Genomic DNA, 25,849 nt, shown 5'->3' on the forward strand with positions numbered 1-25,849 from the left:
TGTGAGCCGCTGGGACGTCTAGCTCTCCGGCTCAGGAAGGCGCCCTTCTTCGCTGTGCTCTTTGGTCGCCTGTCACCATGGCGCTGGCAGTCTTGCGAGTCCTGGAGCCCTTCCCGACCGAGACACCCGCTTTGGCGGTGCTGCTGCCGCCCGGGGGCCCGTGGCCTGCGGCAGGGCTGGGCCTAGTGCTGGCGCTGAGGCCTGCAGGGGAGAGCCCGGCAGGGCCGGCGCTGCTGGTGGCCGCCGTGGAGGGACCCGGCGCGGGCACCGAAGAGCAGGGCCCGGGGCCCCCGCAGCTGCTGGTTAGCCGCGCGCTGCTGCAGCTCCTGGCTCTGGGCTCCGGGGCGTGGGTGCGGGCGCGGCCGGTGCGGCGGCCACCGTCGCTGGGCTGGGCGCTGCTTGGCACTTCATCTGGGCCCGGACTCGGACCGAGAGTCGGGCCGTTGCTGGTGAGGCGCGGAGAGACCCTGCCCGTGCCCGGACCGCGGGTGCTGGAGACGCGGCCGGCGTTGCAAGGGTTGCTGGGTCCAGGGACGCGGCTAGCTGTGACTGAGCTCCGTGGGCGGGCTAAACTGGGTCCAGAGGCTGAGAACAGCAGCCGGCTCCCTCTCCCGCCGGTGGTGTCCTCCTTCGCGGCCTCTGGCACAGTCCGGCGACTAAGGGGCGTTCTGGGAGGGACTGGAGATGCACTGGGGGTGAGCCGGAGCTGTCTCCGCAGCCTCAGCCTCTTCCAGGGCGAATGGGTGTGGGTGACCCGGGCTGGAGAGTCATCGAACACTTCTCAGCCACATCTGGCCACAGTCCAAGTTCTAGAGCCTCGCTGGAACCTCTCTGAAAGACTGGGACCCGGCTCTGGGCAGCCGGGAGAGCCTCTCGCTGACGGACTGGCCCTCGTGCCTGCCACTCTGGCTTTTAATCTCGGTTGTGATCCCCTGGACGTGGGAGAGCTCAAAATCCAGGTAGGATACAGGACTGAGATCAGGAATGCTTCTTCCTCTTTATCTCTTCTTTGCCTTAACTAAATTGGAAGATGAGAGCTGTAAAATTCGGATCCTTTACTCCTTAGAGCTTGGACTTTTCCCTTAACACCTCTTAGCCTTATTTATCCATTCTCTACAATTAAAACATGTTGGTGCATGGGAAGGGCTTTCACTATTCAGGTGAAAGGTGAGAATTACAGCCAAATTACCATGTGTAGTAATCTACTGAATCTAATCAGTTATTTGTCAAATTGTTGCAATGTATCCAGTATTGTGGGCTTACCAAGTAGGTGGAAATCCACCTGCCAATGCAGGAGGCGTGGGTTTGATCCCTGGGTCAGGAAGATCCCTTGGAGGAGGAAATGGCTACCCACTGCAGTATTCTTGCTTGTAAAATCCAATGGACAGAGGAGCCTGGTGGAAGTCGGACATGACTGAGAACGCACGCACACACATCCAGTATTGTATTGGGTAGTATGGAAGATCGTACTCCCATCTTTTGCTCACGCTGTCCTTGACTTCAAGTTCCTTCCTATTCTGTTAACCTCCTCCTCCTTCAAGGCCCTTCTACAAATGCCACCTGCTTCTTCAGTTCAGTTCAGTCGCTCAGTCGTGTCCGACTCTTTTCGACCCCATGAATTGCAGCACCCCAGGCCTCCCTGTCCATCACCAACTCCCGGAGTTCACCCAAACCCATGTCCATCGAGTCAGTGATGCCATCCAGCCATCTCATCCTCTGTCGTCCCCTTCTGCCCCCAATCCCTCCCAGCATCAGAGTCTTTTCCAGTGAGTCAACTCTTCGCATGAGGTGGCCAAAGTATTGGAGTTTGAGCTTTAGCATCAATCCTTCCAATGAACACCCAGGACTGATCTTTAGAATCGACTGGTTGGATCTCCTTGCAGTCCAAGGGACTCTCAAGAGTCTTCTCCAACACCACAGTTCAAAAGCGTCAATTCTTCGGCGCTCAGCTTTCTTCACAGTCCAACTCTCACATCCATACATGACCACTGGAAAAACCACAGCCTTGACTAGACGGACCTTTGTTGGCAAAGTAATGTCTCTGCTTTTGAGTATGCTATCAGGTTGGTCATAACTTTCCTTCCAAGGAGTAAGCGTCTTTTAATTTCATGGCTGCAGTCACCATCTGCAGTGATTTTGGAGCCCCCAAAAATAAAGCCTGACACTGTTTCTTAAAGCCTTGCAAAATCTCACACCACAAATTTAACATTACTTTTTCCTATAGCATTTTCTATCTTTCTGAGAGCTTTTATTTTATAGTTTTGTTATGATCATATACTCTCATTCTCAATTGTATATTGTTCTTGAAGGGACAGGTTTTTATTATCCTTAGTGCTTGGTGTTTAATTTTAATATTAGATTAAATACATCCAAGAGGAGTTTTTGCTTTCTACCTTTAAGGAACTTACTTCAAAAAGAAAATTGTGTTCAGGGGGACAAATATAGTCTACTGTTTAATTAAGCACCTGGATGTATGATTTAGGCCCACACTGACCAGTACAAAAGCTGCTAGCCCCTGGGTGGTTCTTTAAATCAACTGAAAGTAAGTAAAGTAAAAAATTCAGTTATTTGATTGCTTTAGTCACATGTTGAGTGTTCAGTAGCCACATGTAAATATAGAGTTTTTCTATCACTGTAGAAAGTTATATTAGGTAATGCTGCCATAGACAGTTAGTGCTATGGGATGTCAAGAAGAAATAAAAGATATGCGTGAATGGGAGTCAGGTGTGGCTTTCCTTCTAAATGGAGGAAAAATACTGGAGCACTCAGGCAGGAGCTCATTCACCTGACCCAGCCCTTTCAGCTTCAGTGAGATCATGTCCTTTAACTGGAGCCTGAATTCAGTGTCCTCACTACTGTCCAATTAATGTTCCCAGTGGCTGCCTGGTGTCACTCAAATGACTTGTGGGAGTTAAATGTCTTTACCATTTCACTGGCTCGGGGCCAGTATAAAGGTGTCACAGAATGGTTATCATCACTGGTGAACTCTTTGGAGCTAGAGTCAGGAAAGTCAGAGTCAGAAGTCTCTTCCGGGTGCCCGTTAGAAGGAGAGGTTTCTGTTTTCTAAGGAAGATGTAGGTCTTCAGCTCTACTTTCTTAGGTCTCCCGTCCCACAGCCCTTGTGGTTATGGGAAGGATAAAGGATGGAAGTGTTGGTTGCTAAGAGACTGGGCAGAGCCTGAGTCCCTGGGAGAAGGTTCTAAGGTGGTGGTTATTTCTCTCATAGAGGTATTTGGAGGGCTCCAGCACCCCTGAAGACAAAGGAAGCTGCTCAGTGCTGCCTGGGCCTCCGTTTGCCAAAGAGTTACACATCGAAATTGTGTCGTCTCCTCACTACAGCACTAATGGAAACTATGACCATGTCCTTTACCGGCATTTTCAGACACCCAGGTTAGCCGCTTCCCCCTTGCAGGAGGGTAGCACACCACCCTCAGTGAACTCCTCCTATCCCAGGCCTGAGATTCAGATACCAGAAAGCCTCTGAGCCTCCTGGTGTGTCAGATAGACAAGAGAAATCTGGGCCAGGAGGGTAAATCCAGACATTCTAGATTGAGAAACCACTTTGATTTGAGGAGGCCCCCCAAAAGCCAGGATCCTGCTTTGCCCCTCTCTCTGGACTCTGATGCCCTCTCTGCCGTATCCCAAAGCTCTTACTAGGTCAGGTTTGTTCTCTGGACAACTGCTTGGGATCTCTGGGTGGGCAGTAGACCCCCGAGAAACAGTCTGCAGGTTGAGGGGGTGGGGCATGCGGGGATATGTCAGGCGCCTGCTATTAACTCCCACTGTGAGCTGACCAGGGCTACCGCTGTGTTACAGGGCAGTCCAGGAAGGGGATGTCCTGTGTGTGCCAACAGTTGGGCAAGTAGAAATCCTGGAAGCAAGCCCAGAGAAACTGCCCAGGTATGGAGCTGCCTTCTCTCCTGCAGCTGGGATTCTTAACCTGCGTGCAGGAGTCCTCAAGTTGAATGGAATAATTCTGTGCATAAGAGCATTTTGTTTTTGTCATGCATGTTTTTCAGGAGAGAAGGTACCTATTCTCATGTTCTCAAATAGGCATGTGACTGAAAAGAGAATTAAGAGCCACTGCCTGCTGGCTTTTGGGAGGTGTTTATCCTCAAATTGATTGGTGGTCCTAGGTATAGTAAAGCACTAAGAATGGTTCAATGGCCTAGTCCAAGGTGGGATTCCTCACTGTCTTCTTTTTTTTTTGGCTGCACCTCGTGGCATGAGGAACTCCCCCAACCAGGAATTGAACTCACAGCCCCTGCAGTGGAAGCTCAGAGTTTAAACCACTGAATCTCCAAGGAAGTCCCCCCTGCTTTCCATTCTTTTTAAAATAAGTTTTTATTTGTTTATTTACTTATTTTATGTTTTGGCTGTGCTCGGTCTTCATTACTGTGTGGACTTTTCTCGAGTTGCAGAAAGCGGGGGCTGCTCTCAAGTTGTGGTGACTGCTCACTGCAGTGGCTTCTCTTGCTGCAGAGCACACGCGCTGGGGCACGTAGACTTCAGTAGTTGTGGCTCCCCAGCTCTGGAGCACGGGCTCAATAGTTGTGGCACACGGCCTTAGCTGCCCCACGGCATATGGGATCTTCCCTCGCCAGGGATCAGATGCGTGTCTCCCGCATTGGCAGGTGGATTGTTTACCACTGAGCCATCAGGGAAGCCCTGCTTTCCATTCTCAACCAATGTTGTTTGGGCCACACCTCCCGTACACTGAGCCAGAGGAGCCCCAGTACCATCATGATTTCTGCTCTAGTGGATGGAATGTGGACACGCTGCTTTTCAGTCTTGTCTCCCAAGACAGGAGAGGAAGAGATTTGCCTTTGAGAGACCTGCTGTCTTTCCTTATCCTCAACAGAGAGTGAGAAAGAGAGCGTAACTGAGCCAGGGACCCAAAACAAGGAGGCCAACCTTTCCTCCTGTTGATTCTTACTGCAGAGACTGCATATGAAATGGTAAGGCAGGGACTTCCCATGGTTAAGACTGCACTCCCAATGCAGGGGGAGCAGGTTCAATCCCTGATGGGGGAACTAAGATCCCACATACCACATGGCGCAGCCAAAAAAAAATTCAGAATTCAGAGACTGCTTGGCTTTATATGAAGGGGGAAAATGTGTAGCTTCCTACCCCCAGATGGATTTCCTATAAGGCTTTATTAGAAGAAGAAGACACTAACCCAACTTGCCAGGAAGTCCCAGTGAGGTGGTGGGACCACCCTGCAGAAACTTGGGCACAGGAGCCATCATGCCCAGGGTCTCAGGCCGAGCCAGCCTGGGTCCTCTACTAAGAGAGCAGTGCCTTGTTTGGAGTACCTAATTCAGCTTTGGTCAACATTCAGAGCTTGGTTCTGGCCAGTGCTCAGTCTCTCCAGTTTCAGGGCTGTGGTACCCAGAGGAGGGGCCTGTGGTGCCATGTGTAATTCCATTTGGTGCTCCAGGGTGCTGCTTTGAGCTTTCCCATCAAATTTACAACGAGCCTGGTGGAGAATGCCCAGCTGCTCTCCATCACTTCCAACTTCTGTTTTCCATCTTGTGTGTGTGTGTGCTCAGTCGTGTCCAGCTCTTGGTGACCTGTGGACTGTAGCCCACCAGGCTCCTTTGTCCATGGAATTTTCCAGGCAAGAATACTGGAGTAGGTTTCCATTTCCTGCTCCAGGGGATTTCCTGACCCAAGGATTGAACCCATGTCTCTTGCATCTCCTGCATTGGCTTGCAAATTCTTCATACCGCTCTGCCACCACCTCTATCTTAAATAGAGCAACTGTCTATGAGCTAGCTCTCTGTAGGAAAGCTGCAGAATGCCTACCTTTTGTACTTTTAAAGGAAAACAGGCACTCGACCCTCCTGAGACAGACCAGCAAGCCAGTCCTGTTCCTGGACCTCTACTATACCAGCACCTTGGAGACCTGCCTCCCTTCTCTGGGTGCTGAGCATGTAGTTCTTACCTCTGGGTGGGTTTGGAAAAGCAGGGCCGAACGGGCAGATGGGTCCAAGGACAGAGATGAGTGCTGTACCCTACTCCCTGGACTTGGTAAGAGGCTCCCTGGATGGAGGCTCCCCTGATCCCTGGCACAGAAGTCCACTGGCGGTGGTGCAGCTGGTCCATGCTCCCCCTGCTCCACCTCCCACACCAGGCCTGGGGCGGGGATCGAGCTCCACTGTCTGGCTCTCAGGAACGCAACCCCGTGTTCCCCAGCAGTGTCCAGATATGTTCCAGAGGTCTGGCCAACCTCAATGAGGTGGCCCATCCACTCTCCATGGATGGAGAGTAGGGGTGGAAGGGGGCTTGTGAGGGGAGAGGTGGGCGTGTCTCCCTCTCCCTTCCCTGCCCCAGGGCTCTTCCTCCTTGGATTCCATTGGCTGCCAGATGCATCTGACCGAGGTGGTTCTGCTTGATTGCGAGTCTAGGTTGTAGACCCACCCATCACTTGTTTATGGGCTTTCCTGGTGGCTCAGACAGTAAAGAATCTGCCTGCAATGTGGGAAACCTGTGTTCGATTCCTGGGTTGGGAAGATCGCTTGGAGATGGGAATGGCAACCCACTCCAGTATTGCTGCCTGGAGAATCCCATGGGCAGAGGAGCCTGGCGAGCTACAGTCCATGGGGTCCTGAGCAGTGACCCCATGAGTTGGACACGCCTGAGCAACTAACACAATACCTATTTATAATGAACAGCAGTAGGACAGGGAATTACCTGGCGGTCCAGTGGTAAAGACTCAGTGTTTCCATTGCCAGGGCTGGGTTCAGTCCTTGGTTGGGGAACTAAAACACCACCAACCGCACAATGCAGCCAACCGAACAAACAGAAAAAACCAGTGGGACAGCTTTCCTCATGTTCCAGTTCTTTCACAGTCAGTGCCTCTGGTGGTGGTCCCAAACCTAGTATGCCTCCCCTTCCACCTGAAGGCCTTTCCACCCCCACCCCTCTCTGCTGCCAGAGGGAGCAGCTGTGTGACTGTGGGATACTAAGCAAAGGAATTTGTACCCCAGGTAGACCTGAAAGAGGCCCGGGCTCTGCCATTGCTGTGCTGCCTGAGGATTACAGACAGCAGTAGTTCCTCTCTGTATCTGGAAAACTGGACTAGTAATTGCTGTCTGCTACCCTCGCCCCGAGAAAGCGATGGCACCCCACTCCAGTACTCTTGCCTGGAAAATCCCATGGATGGAGGAGCCTGGTAGGCTGTAGTCCATGGGGTCGCTAAGAGTCGGACACGACTGAGAGACTTCCCTTTCACTTTTCACTTCCATGCATTGGAGAAGGAAATGGCAACCCACTCCAGTGTTCTTGCCTGGAGAATCCCAGGGACTGGGGAGCCCGGTAGGCTTCTGTCTATGGGGTCGCACAGAGTCGGACACGACTGAAAGCGACTTAGCAGCAGCAGCAGCAGCAGCAACCTCACCTCCCTGGTAGGCTGAGAAGCCTAACTCACTCTAACACTAGCCAGTGACTGCACAGCCCTGGTTATGGCTGGGAGCTTTTGAAAAATAAAAATGCCTGAGCCCTACCCCAGACCTATTAGAGCAGAATCAGGGTTAGGCTAGAGCCTCTGCAGTCTTTTTATTTTATTTTTCCCAAAGGAAGGAAAATGATAATTGTAAAATTCAGATATAATTCACATACCATAAAATTCACACTTTTAAAGTATATAATTCAGTGGCTTTTAGTATATTCACAAGGTTGTGCCATCAACATCACTAACTCCAAAACATTTTCCTCAGCCCAGAAAAAAACCCCCACCCGCCAGCAGTCACTCCCCGTTCCCTCCTTCCCTCAGCTTCTGGCAACCACTCCTCTACTGAATGGAATCACAGTATGTGAGAGATGTTGTTTTTTTTTTTAAGTTTCACAGATAATTCTAATGTACAGCCAAAACAGAGAAACATTAATCGCTAAATGTCATTATGAAGGAATCTGCTTGCGATCATATCTTATGGGTGACTAAGAGCTGAAGGACTCTTTCTTTTGAGGTTTTAGGTGGCCTTGGTGGGTACATTTTTTTTTTTGGTGGGTGCATATTTGAGGGAGAGTCTGTGTCCTCAAGCCAGTGAAAACGGGCAATGGTCACTGCTTGGTGCGGCAGTGGCTTCTTCCATCGGAGTGAGTAGGCAGGAGAAACACACCCTAAGGTGATGTTGGTATGAGGGGTGCCAAGGACAGGCACAGCTCCTGCTCTTAAAACGTGTATGATCCCGTCAGAGAGATAAGGAAGACCACCTGCTTTCCTTTACCGCCACGCCCCCGCTTCCTGCCCACCTCCGCCGCATCTGGGGGCATTTCTTTGTGCTGCTCCTCCATTTGTCCCTGCAGTGGACCTCTGACTGAGACAGCGCGTTGCCCTTAAGAAGGATTGGATGTGGGCTCTGGATCTGGGGTTCATTGGGCCTCTCTCCCTACAGGTGGCAAGAGATGTTTTTTAAAGTGAAGAGAACAGTTGGGGAGGCTCCAGACGGGCAAGCCAGAGCCTACTTAGCCGACTCCGCCCATACCTCCTTGTACTTGGTGAGGCCCTGGCGGTGGGGATTGACCTGGGGAAAGGAGCAGAAAGAATTTTTGTAGAACAGACTGGTGGCTGCCAAGGGGGAAGGAGTTGGGGAAGGCATGGAGTGGGAGTTCGGGATTAGTAGATGCAGACTTTTATATACGTGTTTAACTGAATCACTATGCCGTATGGTGGAAAGTAACACCACATTGTAAATCAATAAATTAAATACTTCAATAAAGTAAATTAAAAACAACTTCTAGAAACTAAAGCTTCCTCCCACCTTTCACAGGTGGGTTCTACCCTGAGCCTGGTTCCAAGGCTTCCTTCAGGGGACTCCACTCCCTGGAGCAGCTTGTCTCCTCCAGGCCTGGAGGCCTTGGTGACCGAGCTCTGTACTGCCCTGAAGCCTCGCCTCCAGCCAGGGTGAGTGAGGATGCTGCAGCCTCGGTGTGAGAGAAGGCTGCCCGGAGCATCCCCGGAGGAGCAGCAGGCCAGACAAGCAGTACCTGATGCCCTGGCCGTGGTGGGATTGGGTGGGCCTCCCTCCAACCATCGGGCCCAGGCCGCTAGCCCATGTCCTGTCCGTAAGCAAATTCCCAGGCTTCTTTTTGGGAGTAACCTCTGCCCTCCAAGGTCAGCTGTGGAGGGAGACTCTCCCCCAGGGTCATTTGTCTCTGAGGCTGCCCTTCCCTTGGAGAGCCCACTAGTCATCCCGATTTTCACCACCTGGGCCCTGAAAGACAAGGTCCTCATACCGCTGGCCCATGTGTAGCCACAGACCCCTTCCTAATTCCCTCCATACAATCCAGACCAGACAGAACAGCCAAGGTTTCACTGATGACAAAAAGAAGTTAATCCCCTGGATATGCCCCAGGCCCCTGCCAGAATTCCACTGATGGTATGGGAAATATGGCCTCACCAAGTGGTGACGGCCCTGGCGGGGAGGGGTGCAAGGGGTGCATCAAGGAGAGTGTCTGCTTTCTGGATCTGAGGGGGCCTGTGTCACTGGGGACTCCCTTCTGGGCAAGATAGAGGAAGCAAATGTCTGTTCTCTGGTTGCAGGGGTGCCCTGCTGACAGGGACTGGCAGTGTCCTTCTACGGGGCCCCCCGGGCAGTGGGAAGACCACCGCAGTCGCCGCAGCCTGCAGCCGCCTTGGGCTCCACTTATTGAAGGTGAGGGTCCCTGGAGAGTAGACCCCCAACTCCATCTCCTCTGCAGCCCAGATTCTCCCTCTCCTCTCTGACCACGGGGCCCACTGGGCCAGTGGATCAGGCATAGTCCCGTGATGCTGAGCTACCGAGAGATGCTCTCAAGAAGGAGCACACTCCAGGACTTCCTTGGTGGTCCAGTGGTTACGAATCTGTCTGCCAATGAAGGGGACACAGGTTTGATCCCCGATCCAGGAAGATCCCACGTGCTGCAGAGCAACTAAGCCCGTGCACCACAACCACCTAAACCCACGTGCCCTAGAGCCCGTGCCAAGAGAAGCCACCGCAATGAGTAGCCCCCACTCACTGCAAAGAAAGCCCATGCACAGCAAGGAAGGTCCAGTGCAGCCAAAAATAAAATTAATTAAAAAGAGGATACTGCCAAGGTTTTGGTGGGCAGTCCAGGGAATGTGGTTAGGGAAAAGAAGAGTTAGGGCTTGGCCAGTGTTGCCTTCCTCCCCCATCCCCACCCTCCAAAAAGATGGCTTGCCCCTTCTGAGCCCTCCCCCCTTCTCCTGCCCTGGTCGTGCCTGCCCCTTCCCTTACTCACAGGCCCGTCGGGACCCCCTCCCCAGGTGCCCTGCTCCAGCCTCTGTGCAGACAGTAGCGGCGCTGTGGAGACAAAGCTGCAGGCTGCTTTCTCCCGGGCCCGGCGCTGCCGGCCTGTGGTTCTTTTGCTGACAGCTGTGGACCTGCTGGGCCGGGACCGTGATGGACTGGGTGAGGACGCCCGGGTGGTGGCCACGCTGCGGCACCTCCTCCTGGATGAAGACCCACTCGCCAGGTAGCATCCAGCACTGAGCGGGGAAAGTAGTGGGGCCAGCCTTCTCTCCCCGACCCTGTCAGTGGCTTTCAGACATCCCACCTGGCTACTCTCCAGGCAGCCCTGCCTGAGCTGAGGAGGTGGGCGTGCCCACAGGGAGGAGGGTGCGGACCCTGCTGTTTTTGTGCTTAGTCACTCAGTCGTGTCCAACTCTGCGACCCCATAGACTGTAGCCCACCAGGCTTCTCTGTCTATGGGATTTCCCAGGCAAGAATACTGGAATGGGTTGCCGTTCCCTTCTCCAGGGGATCTTCTCAACCCAGGGATTGCACCCGGGTCTCTTGCATTGTAGGCAGATTCTTAACTGACTGAGCCATGGGCTGTTTCTTGGGGAATGCTAAAGCACGGCCTCTGCCCTCATTGAGCTCCCTGTGTGTGGGGGGATGCCCCATCTGGGAAGCTTTGGGGCTCCCATCTCCCTCTCTCATCCCTGCCCTGCAGCCACCCTCCTGTACCAGCCTCAAGATGAGGCTGCACTCAGAGGCTGCTGGCCACCTTCCCGCCCTCAGTACCCACTCCCTGTCCACAGCTGCCCTCCCCTGATGGTCGTGGCCACGACCAGCCGGGCCCAGGACCTGCCTGCAGATGTGCAGACAGCATTTCCTCACGAGCTGGAGGTGCCCGTGCTGGCAGAGGCGCAGCGGCTCAGCGTCCTCCGGGCTCTCACTGCCCACCTCCCCCTGGGCCAAGAGGTGAACCTGGTGCAGCTGGCGCGGCGTTGTGCGGTGAGTGCCCGGCAGGGCGCCGGCCTCCTTGCACGCTCTGGTGGGAGGCAGTCAGTGAGGGTGGAGAACCCGAGGCCTCAGTGCTGGGCCCGTGCACCAGCCAGGGGACTGCCCCTCCCTCCCCGCACGGGGGCTGCCTGCTGTGCCTGCTCACACATCCTCTCCTGTGCTTCCCCAGGGCTTTGTGGTGGGGGACCTCTTTGCCCTTTTGACCCACAGCAGCCGGGCAGCCTGCACCAGGATCAAGAACTCAGGGTGAGGAAGCTGGGCCTGGGAGGGGCAAGAGGCAGTCTGGGTGGGCAGGGGCTGGAGAGGAAGGGAGAAAGGTGAGGGCCCCAGTGGGAAGGAGGCTTCAGGGCTGGTCCTCCACAGGCCTCCCTGGGTTTCTCTTTGCAGCTGGGCTGGCAGCTTGAGTGAGGAGGATGAGGGGGAGCTGTGTGCTGCGGGCTTCCCTCTCCTGGCTGAGGACTTTGGGCAAGCACTGGAGCAGCTGCAGGCCGCTCACTCGCAAGCCATCGGAGCCCCCAGGGTAGACACTCGAGGCCCATGGGGGTGGGACCCGAGCACCCTCCACCAGCCGGTGCCCAGCCACACCCTTCCCGCCTCCTAGATCCCCTCGGTGTCCTGGCACGACGTGGGCGGGCTGCAGGAGGTGAAGAAGGAGATTCTGGAGACGATTCAGCTTCCTCTGGAGCACCCTGAGCTGCTCAGCCTGGGCCTGAGGCGCTCTGGCCTTCTGCTCCACGGGCCCCCTGGCACGGGCAAGACCCTCCTGGCCAAGGCAGTGGCCACGGAGTGCAGCCTCACCTTCCTCAGGTGGTGACTGGGCCCAGCCAGGAGGGCAGGTGGACTGGGGGCTGTGGCTGGCTGGGCAGCAGAAGCGGGTGGCCAGGAGGTCAGTTGTGTGTTTCTGCATCTTGAGGAGTCTCACCCTCTCCTATCACCTCCCTCAGCGTGAAAGGGCCCGAGCTCATCAACATGTACGTGGGCCAAAGCGAGGAGAATGTACGGGAAGGTGAGTGAGTCGGGGCGGAGGGAGAGCCCTCAGGCTGCTGGCCGTCGCCTCTAGTCTTCCTCTCCAGGTCAGGTTCCTGCCTGGAGGGGCCTTTACCTGAAGTGCTAGTGATCAGCTGCCAACCTGGGTTGCCCTCCCCATCTCCTGATATCTAACCCCCACCCAACCGGGCTTCTCCGTCCTATGGGCCCCTCTCTCCTCAGTGTTTGCGCGGGCCAGGGCCGCAGCTCCCTGCATCATCTTCTTTGATGAACTGGACTCCTTGGCCCCAAACCGGGGGCGAAGTGGAGACTCTGGAGGTGTGATGGACAGGTGGGGGTCTGAGCCAGGATTCTGGGGTCCAAGACGGAGGGGTATGAGACAGGTTGTACTAGTCTTGGCCGCCCAAAGGGTTCCTGCCCTTCTGGTTCTGCGATCCCGTAGCAGAAGCTAAAAGGGGCCGTGGAATTGGGTGTGAGGCTTTGAGGAGACGGGAGCCAGGGTGGGAGGGTCCACAGGGCATGACCAGCCAGGGGCCCTGTGGAGACAGCCTGCAGAGGCACCCCGTGGAGGTGAGAGGGTGAGGATGCACCGCGCACACTCTCGTTTCCACTCCCTCCTTCGCAGGGTGGTGTCTCAGCTCCTGGCTGAGCTGGATGGGCTTCACAGCACCCAGGATGTGTTTGTGATCGGAGCCACCAACAGACCAGACCTGCTGGACCCTGCCCTCCTGAGGCCCGGCAGGTGTGTGCCCCATCCCTCTCACCTCCACCAGGCCCCTCTGGACTTGCCCCTTGAACCCTATCTGTGCCTCTCCACCCTCATGCTGGGCTCCTTGACACCCACCTATCTCCCTAAAGGTTTGACAAGCTGGTGTTTGTGGGAGTGAATGAGGACCGCGCCTCCCAGCTCCGTGTTCTGAGTGCCATCACACGCAAGTACGCCCCATTAGAGGGAGGGTCCCCCCAGGGGCTTGGGCCTTGGGATGGTTAGGAGATGAGTGCCAAGTCCACAATAAGCTGGTCAGGGATGCCTTCCAGTGGAGTCAGGGAAGCTAGTAAGACTCTTTCCTGTGTACCTACAACAGGTTCAGGCTGGAGCCCTCTGTGAGCCTGGTGGACGTCCTAGACCACTGCCCGCCCCAGCTGACGGGCGCGGACCTCTACTCCCTGTGCTCCGACGCCATGACGGCTGCCCTCAAACGCCGAGTTCGGGACCTGGAGGAAGGTGCGCCGCTCCCCAGGCCCAGAGGTCCACCAGAAACTAGTGGGCACCAGGCCTGGTTCTGGATTTCAGAGGAGGGTCTCTTGACCCCCTGGGAGACTCTAGGCAAGAAGGTGCCTACCCGGGGCGCTCCCCTGCTCAGGCAGAGGCCACAGCCTCCTCTTGTCACCCCTAGGCCTGGAGCCCGGGAGCTCGGCCCTGCTGCTCACCATGGAGGACCTGCTGCAGGCCGCGGCCCGGCTGCAGCCCTCGGTCAGCGAGCAGGAGTTGCTCCGGTACAAGCGCATCCAACGCAAGTTTGCCGCCTGCTAGGAGCCCCCTGCAGCCTGGGACCTGCCCACAGGGGCTCACGGAGACCTGGGAGACCAAAAGCCAACGCCCGCCCACCTGAATGCTGCCTACCTCCGGGCGACCCCCTGGTGCTAAGTGCCATCAGGAGCCCCAGGAGAGCTCAGGACACACCCTCTTTGGACCTGACTGCCTTCCAGGCCGTCTCCAACCCTCAGGCCCCTCTGCTCAGGAGGAGCGGTCTGGTCCTGAGGTAAGCCCCTGTGGGAAGCGTGGAAGTCACTCAGTTGTGTCCGACTCTTTGCGACCCCATGGACTGTAGCCTGCGGGGCTTCTCTGTCCATGGAATTCTCCAGGTAAGAATACTGGAGTGGGTAGCCGTTCCTTTCTCCAGGGGATCTTCCCAACCCAGGTATCAAAACCCAAATCTCCCGCATTGTAGGCGGATTCTTCTCCATCTGAGCCACCAGGAAAGCCCCAGGTGGGTCTGAAAATAAAGTGTATGCTGCCCCCTGCTGGAGTTGCGGTCGGTGTGGGGACGAGCAAGGCTGTGGAGGCGCAACCCCCGAGAGCCTCATCCTTCTGACATGAACACAAGGGGAACAGGACCTGAAAAGGCACAGACTGTATTGTTCAGCCTTCCGTCCTCCTGAGCGCAGCGGAAGTCTGCCCCTCCCCACACCCCCAGGATCCGCACTGTAGGGGCCGCACCGTGCAGCCACCGGTCCCCTCCTCCCCAGACGGAGCCTGGCAGCGCCGGGGCAGAGGGTGGGAGCCGAGGCCTCGCTCAGGCCGTCTTCTTGAGCACGTGGATGAAATAGCAGGGAACGTAGGCCTGGCCCGGCTTGTAAGGTTTGAAGTCACCCAGGACGGTGTGCTGGCACTTGCCCCCAAAGGCTGTTCGAAGCAACTCCGTAAAGGATGCCAGGCAGTGAGGGTAGTAGGAGAGCCGGAACTTACTGCAACAGAGCCCCGGACCCGCCGTGAGGACTGGTGGTCTTGGCACCCCCCCACCCCCCCTCCCCCGCCACCTCGCCAAGTCAGTACCTCAAGCCAGGAGAGCCGCTCTGGCCAGTCCCCGGCACCTGCAGCGTGTAATCCAGGGTCACCATGTGGGCCTTGTTGTTCACGGTCAGCACTGACGTCGTGACGTCCTTGGTCAGGTCACTCTGCAGGCAGTGTTGCCAGCTGTGTCAACCTCTGCAACTACTGTGAGGCCAGGACCCTGGGACCACACCTCCTGCCCTGGGCCTGCCCTCCCCAGGGGGCCCCACCTTATAGTAGATGTTTTTTCCTGGGGGTGCACACCCCGTGCGGAGGATGTGGTCGTAGTTGCGATGATCAATGACCAGCACGCCCCCCGACCGCACCATGCTTGCGATGTTCCTCAGGGCCAGCCGGTGCTCACTCTGGTCTCCTGAACCAGGCGGGGACAGAGAGGCTGCGTCTGCTCAGGGCCCCCAGCGCCAGTCTCCCTCCTGTCTTTCTACTCTGGAAAGGGTATAGTTCAAAGCAGGTTCCACTCCCCAGGCTACACCCTCTCTCACCTTTGCAGTCTGGCAAGTGGGCAAAACTGTTTCCAAGGCAGATGACAGCATCGAAGCCACCCCCTGGTGGTTGGGGCACGTCTTTGTCCAGAGTCATCCAGTTAGCTTCTTCAATGACTGGGGGCCAGGGAGGGGAAGTGGGATCAGGGTGGCACCCACCTCCACCAAGGGCAGTCCTGCCTCAGTTTCCCCTTCAAGACACACAAAGGGACTCCCCATCCAGTCAGGGAAGGGGATCATTATGGACGTGGAGGGTGAAGGGAACGAGGGGCCCAGGGAGGAGGAAACCATGGTTGGGAAGGAGGGCTCTGTGCTTATGGGTTTTTATTTGGGGGGACAGGACACTGCCCACGGTCCAGAACAAGCCCACTGTCCAAGATGGGCTTCCCTGGTGGCTCAGTTGGTAAAAAAATCTGCCAGCAATGTGGGAGACCTGGGTTCGATCCCAGGGTTGGGAAGATCCCCTGGAGAAGGGAATGGCTACCCACTCCAGTATTCTGGCCTGGAGAATTCCATGGACTGTATAGTCCATGGGGTCGCAAACAGTCGAACACGAACTGAGCGACTTTCACAGGACACTATAAAAATAATTAAAACTAGCCGCTCATTCTCAGTACCTCATTCTGGTGTGTAAGCCTCCCTTTTCAGGGAAATGACAGTGATTTCCTCCTTTGAGGAAAACAGCTCCCCACCACAATTGATAAAGGAGCCCAGGGTAGAGAGAACTGAGGGCACCTGGCCAGACCCACGTACCCCACTTGTCAAAGGCAGGGTCGTGCCTCCGGTTCCAGCGCTCCTTGAGAGCATACTTCAGCATCTTGTCACTGGCATCCACGCTTGTCACGTTGAAGCCCTCTTCCACCAGCATGATGGAGTCCACCCTGGGCAGGACCAGGAATGACAGTCAGAGAGGGGCAGTCAGGGAGGCCTAGAGAGGCAAAGAGGAGGCCCTGCGCTGAACACTCCTGTCTCCTCCACTCTTCAGAGTCCACCCCTGTTTCCTGTCCCCAGGCTCTCTCCGCTAACCTCAAGTGACCTGGCACCAAGTCAGGTATTGTACAAATGGGCGTTAATCCTTATGGCAATCCAGGGACTTCCCTGGTGATTCTGTGGCTAAGACTCTGCAGTCCCAATGCAGGGGGCCCAGGTTGGATCCCTGGTAGGGAAACTAAGATCCCACATACTGCAACAAGAGAAGTCTGTGCCCCAAAATGAAGACTCGGTACAGCAAAAATAAGTAATTAAAACTCACGGCAATCCAGTAAGGTAGGTTGTGTTATCCCTATTTGAGAGGTGGGGCAAACTGAAGCTCCTGCAAGTTAAGTAACTTGAGCACAGGAGATAGTGTAGCATAGTGGATTTTTTTCTTTTTGTTTTTGGCAGTCCCGTGAGGCTCGCAGGATCTCAGTTCTCCCACCAGCTATTGAACCCTGGGGCCCTGGACAGTGAAACCTCAGAATCCTAACCACTAAGCCACCAGGGAACTGCCAGATGGTGGTTCAGAGCACAAGCCAGACCTTAACCAACCGGGGTCCACATCTTCATTCCACCTTTACCTCTCTGAGGCCAAATTTCTGCAACCATAAATAGCTATCACTACTCTTGTAGCTCAGTCGGTAAAGAATCTGCCTGCAGTGCAGGAGACCCGGGTTCAGGCCCGGGGTTGGGAAGATCCCCTGGAGAAGGAAATGGCAACCCACTCCAGTATCCTTGGCCTGGAAAATATCATGGACAGAGGAGCCTGGTGGGCTGCAGTCCATGGGGTCGCAAAGAGTCGGGCACGACTGAGCAACGAACACACACACACACTTATGAGGTTTTGAAAGGATTTTAAAAACTGATGTGTCAGAAATACCTGGCACAAGGCTTTGGCAGAGGCACATCACGATGAACAAGTGTTAAGTGTGAACGCTGCCGCTGGAGCGGGATTCGACCTTATGTGAGGCTAGCCCCAAAACCCGGTCCTTGGGCCGCCGCCCTGGCGAACCCGCCCTCCCCATCCGCTGTGCCCACACCCTCGCTCTCATCCTGGGTCTCCAAGGCCCCGTTCTGCCTGGGCAAACACACATTCCCCGCCCTGGCGTCGCGCCCCAGCCTCGGCTCCCGGGTCGGCGGAGGAGGCTGCCCCGACGTGCCCGCCTGTGATCCTGCAGCCCGGCTGCCCGAGCCAAGCCTACCCCATCCGCTCGGTGCCCCGGGTTCCCGCTCACCCGGGCCTCCTCCCCGCCCCCGCTCGCGCTCACTGCGGTCCCCGGGTCCCCGCCCGGGCTCACCCGGTGCCGCAGGCCACGTCGAGCACCCGCTGGCAGCCGTGCTGGCGCAGCAGCGCGAGCAGCCAGGCCTTGTACTCCGCTGTGCGGCTGCTGGTGTCCCCGATGTAGAGCTGCCACACGCGCGCCGCCTCTCCGTCCGCGTACTGATCCGGGAGCCCTTCAGCCGCCACCCCCAGGGAGCGGGTCCGGTACACGCTGTCCACCATCCTGCGACGCGCCTGGCCCTGCCGCCGCGGCCACCGGCTCCGGCTCCGCATTTATAATGCGGCCCCTGCCAGAGCGCCGGCCGCCCCACCTGCCCAATGGCAGGTGAGCGCACGGACACGCCCCTGCCGGGCTCCCGGCCCGGGGGCGCCGGGAGGGCGCGGCCTGGCAATCCTGGACGAGCCCTACCCGCCTGCCTGAAGATCCGGCCCTCCGGACCATCCCTCGGCGGGAAAGGACCCTCCCAAGGCCCCAGGTCGCTGGAGGGCCGGGGAAGCGGGGCAGGAGAAGGGCAGCAGTGAGAAGGCCCGCTCCACCCCCGCCCCAGGCTGTAAAGAAACTTGAGTCCGCAGAGATGAGCGCCCAGGGCTGAACCGTTCGTAGCAGGGGTGGAAAGGTATTAGCATATCTAAAGAAGGACGGTCCAGCTGAAGGAGGGCCTAGTCAGCTAGGGAAGGAAGGAAGGGGGATAATGCTGGCTCGGCCATTCAAGTCCAGGAGCGGTTCTGGCTCAATTCCACCCAGCTGGGGCCAGGTGCTCCTCTATCCTGTAGGTGAGGCATCAAGCCTTTTCTAAATGCCTCAGATGCAGTTTGGTTCAAATTCCTCTCCAATCACGCGCCCTTCTAAAGACCCAACTACTTTCCACGGAGGTGCCCACAGAGTGGGAAGTCCAGGGTCAGGGCTGGGCGTGTCCAGTGCTCTTGCTATCACATTGTTCATTATCATTTCATAAATTGGTCTTTTGCCTTGATTAGTGTACATCCACCCTTCCTTCCCAAAGCAGAAGGTCTCTTCCTGGGACAAGACCCTGCACTGAGATGGATGGTGCCCAGAAAAATGATGCTACCCAGGGAACCCCAAGACACCAAGAACAGCCTTCCCTACCTGTCTTTGTTCTTCTGGCTTCAGAAAGAACCAGGGTGGGGCTTCTAACCCTAGAGATTAAAAATCCACCTTGCAATGCAAGGGACACTGGTTCAATCTCTGATCTGGGAAGACCCCACAATGCCTCAGGGCAACTAAGCCCCTGGGCCATGTTGTAGCTACCTGTTCCGCATTCCGGGAAACAAACTCACTCAGAAGGACAATGCAGATAGTAGAATGCAGTTTATTACACCAGCGAGGCCAAGGCAGAATCTCCTCTTAGCCAAGGACCCCGACCAGTTTTTGTGAAAACCTTATATACCCTAAGCATACGTGCCCAAACCCACCTCCCCAAAATTCCCTGAAACTAGTCTGAACAAAGGAAAAAGAAAGATACAATCAAAGTTAACCCATGATTCATAAGCCTTAAGCCTAGGTAGTTAACAGTGGACAATTATCAATAGGCTTGTGGTCATACCCCAATAAGCATAATAGAATGTATGATTCTGTTCTGTTACACAGATAATTTGGGTATTCTTTTAGGCGATGGAGAGCCCTGGGGGTCCTCCTTCTGGGGGCCTGGTTTTTCAGTTGGTACGTCATTTCCATAGATACTGGGCATATAGCTCAAAGTCCACAGTCCGGCCCAAGATGGAGTCCTGCTTTCAAGATAGAGCCTGTTCTGTTTCCTCCTTCAGCCATAACTACTGAGCCCACTTACCTAGAGCCTGTGCTCCGCAGTAAGGGAGGCTGCCACAATGAGAAGCTCACACACCGCAACTAGGGAGCAGCCAACACACAGCAAGGAAATAAAGAGCTAAGATACGGAATTTAGAACAAAGGATCCTCCACTCCCCTCCCACTTTTACCATCTATAGAATCCTGGAGCTGGAGGAACCCCAAAGATATGTAATCATTCTTATCTTTCAATAGAAAATATTAGCTCACAAAGGACCTCAAATGGGCCTGCCCACCCGCAGGTAGTAGAATCTTGTGCTCACACCATGCTACAGATGGATCTTTGGCCACATGCTTAGAAAGACATTGTACTGGGGAGTTTATAATAGGATTTTTAAAAAAATAATATGAATGCTGATAGTAAATTTGGATTTTTAAAAAAATAGTTTCTTTTTTATTAAAAATTATAGCTTCTAAATATACTTTTCATTTCAAAGATAAGATTTTTGTTCTGAAGTTAGTAATTATTTGATTTCTTTCTCATTCAGAGGCATTAAAAAAAAAGTCAAGATCAGAGTACATATAAAATTTCATGGACCTTTTTTCTTTCTTTTTACTTTTAACTGTCAAAACATACTTTCTTCTCTTGACCATAAATTACCTGGCCTCGAGCATCATTTCTGGCTACACTGAGAGGATGTGCTATGACTTGTTTAATCACTCCCCATGTTATGAACATTTAAAATGCACCCATAATTTTTCAAAAGAGTGAACATGTAGATGGTTATGATGGAACCATTTTCCAAATGGAATTTTTCTATTAATTGATACTGTCACCCAAAATAAATGTTTGTTTCAACGCTTCTCTACATGAAGATATTACTCATGGATATCTCACTGGGTAGAAAATTGTATCTAATTGTTGTAATCTTCTTTAATCACTACCAAAATGTACCACGTAATTGCAGTCCTTCATTGCTAAATTATTTGTCCGTGTTCTCTGCCCACCGAAATATATCAAAACTGCCTTTTATTTTACTTGGTTAGTCACTGTAAATTTTAGATAACCCAAATCTGAGGCCCTGGGCCGAGGAAGGGAAAGTCATAATATAAATCAATTTATAGTTTGACTCGGCTGAAAATAAGAATGGGATTCTCCAGGCAAGAATACTGGAGTGTGTTGCCATTTCCTCCTCCAGAGATCTTCCTAACCCAGGGATCAAACCTGCGCCTCTTGAGGCTCCTGCATTGACAGGTGAATTCTTTACCGCTGAGCCACCTGGGAATCCTCCCCAAATGTATATGTTTAGAAAGAGATTCTAGGTTGGGAATATGGCTGCAATGGAACAAACTCTATGACTATACCTATTTAAGGACACATTATACCTATACCTATAACACACTATACCTATTTAAGGACACACTATACCTATTTAAGGACACATTAAAATCTTAAGATTGGAATTATTTACAGTAACTACAAATGGAAGACCTTCTGGATGTCTTTGTTTTGATTCAGAACAGGTAGAAATTCATTGTTCAATGGAGTGATGCCAATTTCCAAACTCTAGTTCAAGCTGCTGAAAAAAAATCTTCTCTGCTGACTACCCAGATTGACCACTGTGATGCCCACATGAAGTCTGCTAATGGATTTTTATCACAGTGGATCCTTTCTTAGCCTTTTCAACATATGATGTACGACTCAATGTGCTTTAATAAAGTCCCATCAAGTAAGTGTAAAATTGGTCCCTATATGGGTGGGTGGTAGCACTAATTGGTGGTGGCTACATTACTATTACACTCTGTGGAAGGACTGATGCTAAAGCTGAAGCTCCAATACTTTGGCTACCTCATGTGAAGAGTTGACTCATTGGAAAAGACTCTGATGCTGGGAGGGATTGGGGGCAGGAGGAGAAGGGGACGACAGAGGATGAGATGGCTGGATGGTATCACCGACTCGATGCACATGAGTTTGGGTGAACTCCGGGAGTTGGTGATGGACAGGGAGGCCTGGTGTGCTGCGATTCATGGGGTCGCAAAGAGTTGGACTTGACTGAGTGACTGAACTAACTGAACTAACTAACATTACTATTAAGCTTAGTGCATCTATGAGTATTTCATCAATGTGCTAACCTCCAGCAAAATCTCTTGTGAATATATTGACCTCACTGATCTGGGTTTTTTATTATTATTATTTGCTTGTTTGTTTTGTTGTTTAGTTTTTTGCAGCTTGTGGGACCTCAGTTCCCCAGCCAGGGATTGAACCTGGGCCCTAGGCAGTGACAGCTCAGAGTCCTAACTATGGACCACCGGGGAATTCACTGAGCTGTTCTCTCATGTAAAAATGACACACCATTTGAGCCCTGGTAACACACTGCTCACTGAAACAGGTGACTTGGCACATGCTGTCACATATTGATGAAAGGAATGATAAAATACCAAGACCACTTTGGCCAGCAATTCTAACAAAATAACACCTGGGGACTTCTCTGGTGGCCCAGTGGTTGAGAATCTGCCTGCCAGTTCATGGGATATGGGTTCGATCCCTGGTCCAGGAATAGTCCACATGCTGCTGGGCAACTAAGCCAGTGAGCCACAACTACTGAAGCCTACACACCTTAGAGCCCACGCTCTGAAACGAGAAACCACCACAGTGAGAAGCCTGAGCCCTGCAACTAGAGAAAGCCCGCATGCAGCAACGAAGACCCAATGCAGCCAAAAACAAATAAATAAATTTAAAAACTAACACCTGACTTTTGAGTGTCTTGCTTTGTTTGTTTGTTTTTTGGACAGAGAACCTTTTCTACTTTAGAAGAGTGATGATGTTAGGAGATGTTACCACCCCTGGAGCTGGTAATGCAGCCGGTCAACTTCTCCCATCTCCAGGTGTCCCTACATCTCCCAGTAGAGAATCACAACCATTTTAGTGGAAGTTTAATAGGTGGAGAATACACTTTTAAAGAAAGAATGAGTAAAATTGGATTCCTTTTAAAGAAATTGTAAGAAGTCAGCCCTTAAGGGCAGCAGTAAGGGTCAAGCTGCCTTTAAAAAAAATAATATTTATTTATTTTTGGCTGCACTGTGTCTTCGTTGCTGGCTTTTCTCCAATTGCAGTGCAGGGGGTTCTCACTGCGGTGGTTTCTCTTGTTCTGGAGCACTGACTCTAGGGGACTCAGGCTTTAGCAATTGTATTACGAGGGCTCAGTAGTTGCGGCTCCTGAGCTCTAGAGCACAGGCTCAATAGCTGTGGTGCACAGGCTTAGTTGCTCCACAGCATGTGGGATCTTCCCAGATTAGGAATCAACCTGTCTCCCCTGTATATGCAGGGGGATTCTTTACCACTGAGCTACCAGGGAAGCCCCCAAGCTGCCTTTAAGCTATACACACAACTGTTAATTTTGAACAGGGAGAAAGACTTGAAGGTTAATTCAAGTCTTTTAACTGCATGTCCAGCTTTAAACTCTGAAGACATAAATAGACTACTGGACAGCAACTGGTCTTCGGCCTGCCTTCTGGAGAGCCAGGTAAGGGGAAGAGGGTGGACGAGCCAACCAGCTGTGGCTGCAAAGCTCTATGTCAGAGGCTGAGCCACAGGACGCTGAAGCCATTCTTTCTGGGTTCACAACCTGGTTGGCTCACTTCCTAAATGTGCCGTCTGGGCAAGTTATTTGACCTTTCTGTGCTCCACTCATTCATCAGATATTTAGATACTCTGGGAATTCCCCAGTGGTCCAGTGGTTAGGACTCTGAGCTTTCACTGCCAAGGGCTTGGGTTCAATCCCTCATGGAGGAACTAAGATCCCATGAGCCCTGCAGTGTGGCAGGGAGCTGGGGGGAAGCAGCTACCCTGTGCCAGGGGCTGTATTAATCACTGGGGATCGAGCAGTGAACAAAGTAGACCAAAATCCCTTTTCTTTTTGTAGAATGTGTGGGGTTGGTGGTAATAGTGTTTTGTGATCTTCATGCTGGTTGATTTTGGTATTCAGTTCATAAAAACTCATTGAACTGTACATTTATGATATACGTACTTTGTGTATTTTATTATTCAATAATGTGTTTAAAACTTCATGGCCTTGTGTAGATCACAGCTGTATTAAATCAGTTAATTATGTAAAAGCATGTAGAGCGGTGCTTGCCACGATAATATGCATTCAAAAAACAGTGGCTACTATATTATTATTGTTCCAGTGAAATTCCTCAATAGCACAAACCAGGCCATCAGGGGATGGTCAAGAGGGATTCTGCTGGCTCTGCCGCTAGGATTAGTACACAGAGTCCTTCTTTAAACCAGTTAGGCAGGGACTGTGCATCTGTCAGGAAAAAAAAATGTGCTTTTCTTTCAGGATCAAAGCATAAGAAGAGGAATTTTGTTTGTACTTGTGAACTAAAGTGATTTAGGGCTGCTCTGACGTGTGGACAAGCTGTGAACTGCACGGTTTCCACATTTAAGGGGTTTTCAGTCAAACTCCAAGCCTCAGGGGCTTGTCTATCATTTTCTGGCAGGAATTCTGGCGGTCAAGTGTCTAATTCTAACAAAACTTTTTATTAAAACAACTGTCTGACAGAGGGGAGTCAAAGATATGAAAAGCACCGCTAAGGTGCAAAAACATGTTGCAGGGAACCACCACCCAGGGACTTGGAAATAGAGGAGCCTGCCTCCTAGGAGCTGTGCCTTCAAACAGATACACAGGGGCCCTGATGCAGCCACTTCTGAGCCTGCAGAGCCCCAACCCCTGAGACTTGACTGTCGCTGCACTTGAACAAACTGGACTTGTGGCTAGTCCATTAGCCTTTGAGGTTCTGGATGATGAAAGTCTTCAACAGAGACACATCCTCTCTGAGGTGCTGACAATTCACGTTTCTGAGGACAAGACTTCCTTCCAGTGTGGCTTCATTGAGGTCCCAGCCCCTCTTAACACAACATCCAAATTTCTCCCGGTGAAGTGGGTTCCAGCTGACCTCCTCCTAAGAGCCAGGCCGACTCCTAGATCCCCAGACTGGCAAGTCTGAGCAGCACCCAGACATCTGTCTGGCTGACAAGCATCCAAGTGACTCGGGTCCACGTGAGGGTACAAGACACCATTCTGATTGGGTTTCTACTAAGGGGACTGAGATCAGGTTCACTTGAGCTTAGCCAGACCTCTCACCTTATGGAGAGAAGGGGTGTGGGAAAGCGGGAGGCTGTAGTCAAGCTCAGAAAGGCTGGTATGTGTGGTGGGGAGAGGGAAAGGAAAACCTGGGAAGTGGATCCTGCTCTTTCCTAGGCTGGGCCAGGGAGAAGCTGCCTGCTAGAGTGGGTGGGTGGGTGGAGAGCTAGAGTGTGCAACATACCTGGCCTTGTGGGGACCAGGGGGTGGGGTGCAGGGTGCGGGTGCGGGTGAGGGCGCTCATCCTCCAGCAGCCGCAGGTCAAAGAGCAGAGCAGTCACCATGCTGCCCTCCCTCCGGTCCAGGCCTAGGCCTGGGATTGGGCTCCTAGTCTTTGTCTCAACCTACTCACAGGACAACGAAGCTCTGGGGACAGAATTAAGCCAAGCACTGAAGAGCTGTGAAACAGTGACAGGAAGGGAGAGTCAGAGACTGGCCACCAAACTGTCTACAGGGGGCCGCAAATGGTTCCCTAGCCCTGAGTTCCAATGCCTGACCCCTCCCCAGTCATCTCCTACACTCAAAACAGTCCAGGCTGGGCCCAGAGTCTCGAATGGCTTCTCGGCCCACAGCCCCTCCAACGTGGGGATAGTCTCTGCACTGCAGTCAGTGAGGCGGGGATTACGCCACAAAGAACCATCCTCTGGGGGCCTGCTCCAAGCTTCGTGACTCAGGGCAGCAGCAGCTTCCAGTCTGCTCCACTCTCTGTGGCCTGGCTGTCCCCAGCCCTTGTGAGGGGAACCCAGAGCATTTTTGCCAGAAGCTGGAGTCTGGGGCACCCGTAGGGTTAAAGCACGGACTACCCGCAGCCGTCACCACTACCGCTTCTGACGCCACCACTGATCTCTGCCCTCAGGACAGCCCGGGAGGTGCCTCCCACCCCTTCTCCTCAGAGGCCAGCCTTGCTGTTCGTCCCCTGCTCCCAGAGAACACGGTGTAACCAGTGTTGTTGGGGGCTTGGCTGTCCTCCCCTGTGGGTTCCTGGCACAAGAGCTAGGGAATGCAGAGTGGTCAGGTATGGTCATCAGGGAACAAGGGTCAAGATCAAGAGGCCAGAAGCCAAGAGGCAGGACGTGGAGAGGGGGGGCTGGGGCTGGTGGGGTCACCGTGCACACTTTACACAACCAACGGGAAGGCCTTGCAGGGGGAGAGGGGAGGTGGGAGGCCGGGAAGGAGTGAGGACGGCTCTCCTGGCCTGAGCAGCTCAGGGAAACCACAGGCAGCTGAGGGGCAGGGCCGGAGCTCTATGCCCACCCCATACCCAAGGCCCAGCCCTCACCCCAGGGCCCTCCCTCAACCTGCTTTCCCCACAGCGGGCAGGTTTACAGGAACAGCCTTCCATCCTCAGCCCCCAAGGCGGGAGCAGGGGGGCAGGAAAGAGTGA

General features: G+C 53.6%; 2 protein-coding genes across 4 annotated transcripts; one reads left to right on the forward strand and one right to left on the reverse strand.

Moving 5' to 3' along the window:
• On the forward strand, window positions 1–14,788 carry PEX6 (peroxisomal biogenesis factor 6). 3 transcript variants are annotated; one of them, XR_011462309.1, is made up of 18 exons: window positions 1–959; window positions 3,227–3,390; window positions 3,817–3,900; window positions 8,400–8,502; window positions 8,775–8,908; window positions 9,548–9,659; window positions 10,271–10,479; window positions 11,048–11,243; window positions 11,422–11,498; window positions 11,640–11,772; window positions 11,854–12,059; window positions 12,197–12,258; window positions 12,462–12,570; window positions 12,865–12,981; window positions 13,098–13,175; window positions 13,325–13,464; window positions 13,637–14,105; window positions 14,192–14,787. XR_011462309.1 is itself a non-coding variant. In XM_014479522.2 (17 exons), the coding sequence occupies exons 1-17, from the start codon at window positions 78–80 to the stop codon at window positions 13,771–13,773; spliced, it is 2,943 nt and encodes a 980-aa protein (XP_014335008.2). In that variant the 5' UTR covers window positions 1–77; the 3' UTR covers window positions 13,774–14,787. The 3 variants fall into 3 exon arrangements, 2 of the variants coding, with proteins under 2 accessions (XP_014335008.2, XP_070217417.1); XM_014479522.2 differs by having other exon boundaries at window positions 13,637–14,787; XM_070361316.1 differs by lacking the exons at window positions 11,640–11,772; window positions 11,854–12,059 and having other exon boundaries at window positions 13,637–14,788.
• On the reverse strand, window positions 14,537–25,759 carry GNMT (glycine N-methyltransferase). The gene is made up of 6 exons (XM_070361317.1): window positions 17,570–25,759; window positions 16,050–16,177; window positions 15,297–15,413; window positions 15,024–15,166; window positions 14,797–14,918; window positions 14,537–14,708 (listed from the first exon to the last, which is right to left on the reverse strand). Exons 1-6 carry the CDS (start codon window positions 17,824–17,826, stop codon window positions 14,537–14,539), a joined length of 939 nt encoding a protein of 312 aa, XP_070217418.1. The 5' UTR covers window positions 17,827–25,759.
• Window positions 25,760–25,849: the final 90 nt, after the last annotated feature.

This window comes from Bos mutus, chromosome 23, assembly GCF_027580195.1.
Source record: "Bos mutus isolate GX-2022 chromosome 23, NWIPB_WYAK_1.1, whole genome shotgun sequence".
In the NCBI taxonomy this organism is placed as follows: domain Eukaryota; kingdom Metazoa; phylum Chordata; class Mammalia; order Artiodactyla; family Bovidae; genus Bos; species Bos mutus.